Source organism: Octopus bimaculoides, chromosome 9 (assembly GCF_001194135.2).
Source record: "Octopus bimaculoides isolate UCB-OBI-ISO-001 chromosome 9, ASM119413v2, whole genome shotgun sequence".
NCBI lineage: Eukaryota > Metazoa > Mollusca > Cephalopoda > Octopoda > Octopodidae > Octopus > Octopus bimaculoides.
The window spans coordinates 90,351,684-90,355,333 of record NC_068989.1 but is presented as its reverse complement, the minus strand read 5'-3'; the positions used below and the strand labels follow the sequence as shown (position 1 = coordinate 90,355,333).

The 3,650-nt window shown below is 32.4% G+C and overlaps 1 protein-coding gene across 1 annotated transcript in view; it reads right to left on the bottom strand.

Annotated features, from left to right (window-relative positions):
* The window catches only part of LOC106877629 (reversion-inducing cysteine-rich protein with Kazal motifs), a 194,539-nt gene that overhangs the window by 24,316 nt on the left and 166,573 nt on the right, over positions 1-3,650 (bottom strand). The window contains exon 9 of the mRNA XM_052970945.1: positions 1,225-1,355. Within this exon, the coding sequence (XP_052826905.1) occupies positions 1,225-1,355 (131 nt within the window). The remainder of the gene's footprint in view (positions 1-1,224; positions 1,356-3,650) is intronic.

Here is a 3,650-nt window from a genome sequence, read left to right as displayed (position 1 = left end):
AGAGAGAGAGAGAGAGAGAATTCACAAAAAAACAAAAGACAAAGACAGGTGGTGTAGACAACAAACAGATGTATTAGTATAATGCTCGGGAAGTGAAAAAGTCTTTAATGTTTTGAGCCTACGCTCTTCCACAGAAAGGAATACAGAAAGAAACAGGGAGAGAAAATAAAGAGAAAAAAGAATGTGTCGTGGCTAGTGATCTATCATGGCAAGTATGTATTTATGTTTAAAGGAGATTAAAGAAGGAGAGTTGGTAAGAATATAAATTTAATTTATTAACATACTGCCAAATAAAGCCTATGTACATTTCAATTCAGTCCAACATATAGTGGCAAACTCAAAGATGGGAATAAATCCAAAGAATAGAATAAAATGACATTTTGAATAATTTGGGGTAGAATCTCATCAGGGTTAGAGTACAATGAAAAGAGTTACGTGTTGATGGATTCGATTTTATCAATAGACTAAGAAAATTAAGAAATATATATCTATTGTATGTATGTGTATGCTAATGATTTAAAAAGTTAAATTAAAAAATAAAAATATAGTGTAAAGGTAAAAAAATAAAGATAAAGACCAAATAATAAATCTATAATATAAAGTAAAATGAAAAATAAAACCGTTATCTATGTAAATTTCTATTAGTTTACATAATCAATGTATGTTACTGCCTTTGTATTTATTATATTAAAATCCTGTTGAATCAGATTGATTTGTTTATGAAAGTGTGTGTAGTTTAATTTGAAGAGGATAGCCATTAGAATTATGTATTATTTATATACCTGTATATATATTACTATATATATTACTATTAACGCTTAGCATACATATATGTGTTTGTTGATATATATATAAAGTTATTATTAGATATATATATAAAGTTATTATTAGATATATGACATTTAAAAAATTTTTTTGAAATTAGACAAAAATGATAATAATTAGTTTTAATATTCATATAATATTAATTAAAGTTAATCAAGATTATTAAAATTAAGAGTTATATTATTACTTGTAGGTTCAAGATGCAGAAAGGAAAAAATTGTGTATTACATGGCTGCCTAATGTATATATATGTGTGTGTGCATGAGTATAAAGTTATACAAAAAGAACAACAACAAAACATGGACCAACAAACTGGGTGGAAGGGCAACAGTTGACATCTGTTGGTCCCTTGTTGGTCCCCTGTTGGTCCCTAGTGATGCCATTCAATTTATTACTCACCATTGGGGAGGGTTCCCCACATTTCTTAATAACCACATCAATCTTCTCATCGTCTGTGTTTAACAACATGACAGCACTCAAACACGTGTTGATGCATTCCTGACTCTCACCTTTTTCACAACATGGCAAATCTGTTAAGACAAAAAGAAAAAATAAGAAAAAATATAATAACATACAGGAGTGGCTGTGCCGTAAGTAGCTTGCTTTCCAACCACATGGTTCCAGGTTCAGTCCCACAGCGTGGCACCTTGGGCAAGTGTCTTCTACTATAGCCTCGGGCTGACCAAAGCGTTGTGAGTAGATTTGATAGATGGAAACTGAAAGAAGCCTGTCGTATATATGTATGTGTGTGTGTGTTTGTACCCCCACCATCGCTTGACAACCGATGTTGGTGTGTTTACATCCCCGTCACTTAGTGGTTCAGCAAAAGAATGAAAATAAGGAAAATAATAATAATAATAATGATAATAATCTTTTCTACTCTAGGCACAAGGCCTGAAATTTTGGGGGAGGGGGTTAGTTGATTATATCGACCCCAGTATGTAACTGGTACTTATTTCATTGACCCCGAAAGAATCCTTATTACTATATGCACAAGGCCTGAAATTTTGGGAGAAGGGGACCAGTCAATTACGTCGACCTCAGTACACAACTGGTACGTAATATATCAACCGTGAAAGGATGAAAGACAAAGTTGACCTCAGCAGAATTTGAACCTATAACGTAAAGGGCTAGAAGAAATGTCGCTAAGCATTTTGTGTAGCATGGTAAATGCTGCAAGCACAAATCCTGAAATTTGAAGAGATAAAAAGTAAAGTCGATCTCAGTGGAATTTGAACTCAGAACATAAAAATGGACAAAATGCTAAGCAGTATTTTGGCCCAGCATAACTATTCTATCAGCTTGCTGTTCTACATACAACAGCACATTATCATCATCATCATCATTTAACGTCCATTGTCCATGCTGGCATGGGTTGGATGGTTTGACCTGGGCTGGTAAGCTGCAAGGCGGCATGAGACTCCAGTCTGGTTTGGCATGGTTTTCTACAACTGGATGCCTTTCCTAACGCCACTCACTCTGAGAGTGTAATGGGTGCTTTTACGTGCCACCAGCACAGGTGACATTTGCCTGACACCAGTATCTGCCGTAAATGTAAATTTGTTCGGCTTGATGGGTTTTCTTCTCAAGCACAACATAATGCCAAAGGTCTTGGTCATTGCTTCCGTGGGGCCCAACACTTGAAAGGAACACACATAATAACACATATAATAAATAAACAAACAATGAAAACGAGCCTTTATGCAGTTGATTCACCTGTTAGAAATAGCATCCAAATTTACATGGAATCACACCCTGTCATCTTAAAACAGGATTTGTAGGATAATGTGTTTTCTGAATGCAGAGGTGTCTGATGCTAAAAGACCAAAACACCTAAATACCTCGGGAAAACATCACTGAAGATGTGTCCAGGTACAACACAGGATGCTGAAGGGAGGAAGCTGACAGGTTCTTTATTAATTGCACGGGAGGAATGAAAGGCAAAGATGACTTTGGCTGGATTGGAACTCAAGTCACCAACAAAATATTGCTTCTTATCGGAGAAATATGATCAGGACAGAAAAAATTCATTCCGTTTTGTGAAATTTTTTGAAATGAAGTTTCTGTTGACAAAGACCATCAAAAGATTTCTGAAACTCGTGTGCGTGTATGTGTGTATGTAAGTGTATATTTGTGCATGAATGTGTGTATGTGTATATGATTGTATATATGTGTGTGTACGTTTGTGTGCTATTGTATATTTGTATATATGTGTGTGTGAGCGTGTGTGTGTATATATTTGTATGTACATGGTCGCGTATTGGCATATATATGTTTGTGCATGTGTACATTTTTCTTTCTTAAAGAATCTAATTTTCTGCAGAAATCTATTTGCTTCTTTCAGAAAAAAACAGATTTCAGTCAGTTAATTGCCTTCCAAAGGGCAAAACATATATAAATATATACACGTATATGTATGTATGTATGTATGTATATCTATCTATCTATCTATCTATCTATCTATATATATATATATATATATATATATATATATATATATATATATATATATATATATATGTACATATATACGTACATATATATACATATATATACGTACATATACATACACATATATACATATACATACATATATATACATATACATACAGATATATATACATATACATACATATACATACATATAGATACATATATATATATACATATATATATATACACATATACACACACACACACACACACACACATATATATATTTATATATATATATATATATATATACATATTCATACATACATATATACATATATACATATATGCATACATATATATATATATATATATATATATATATATATATA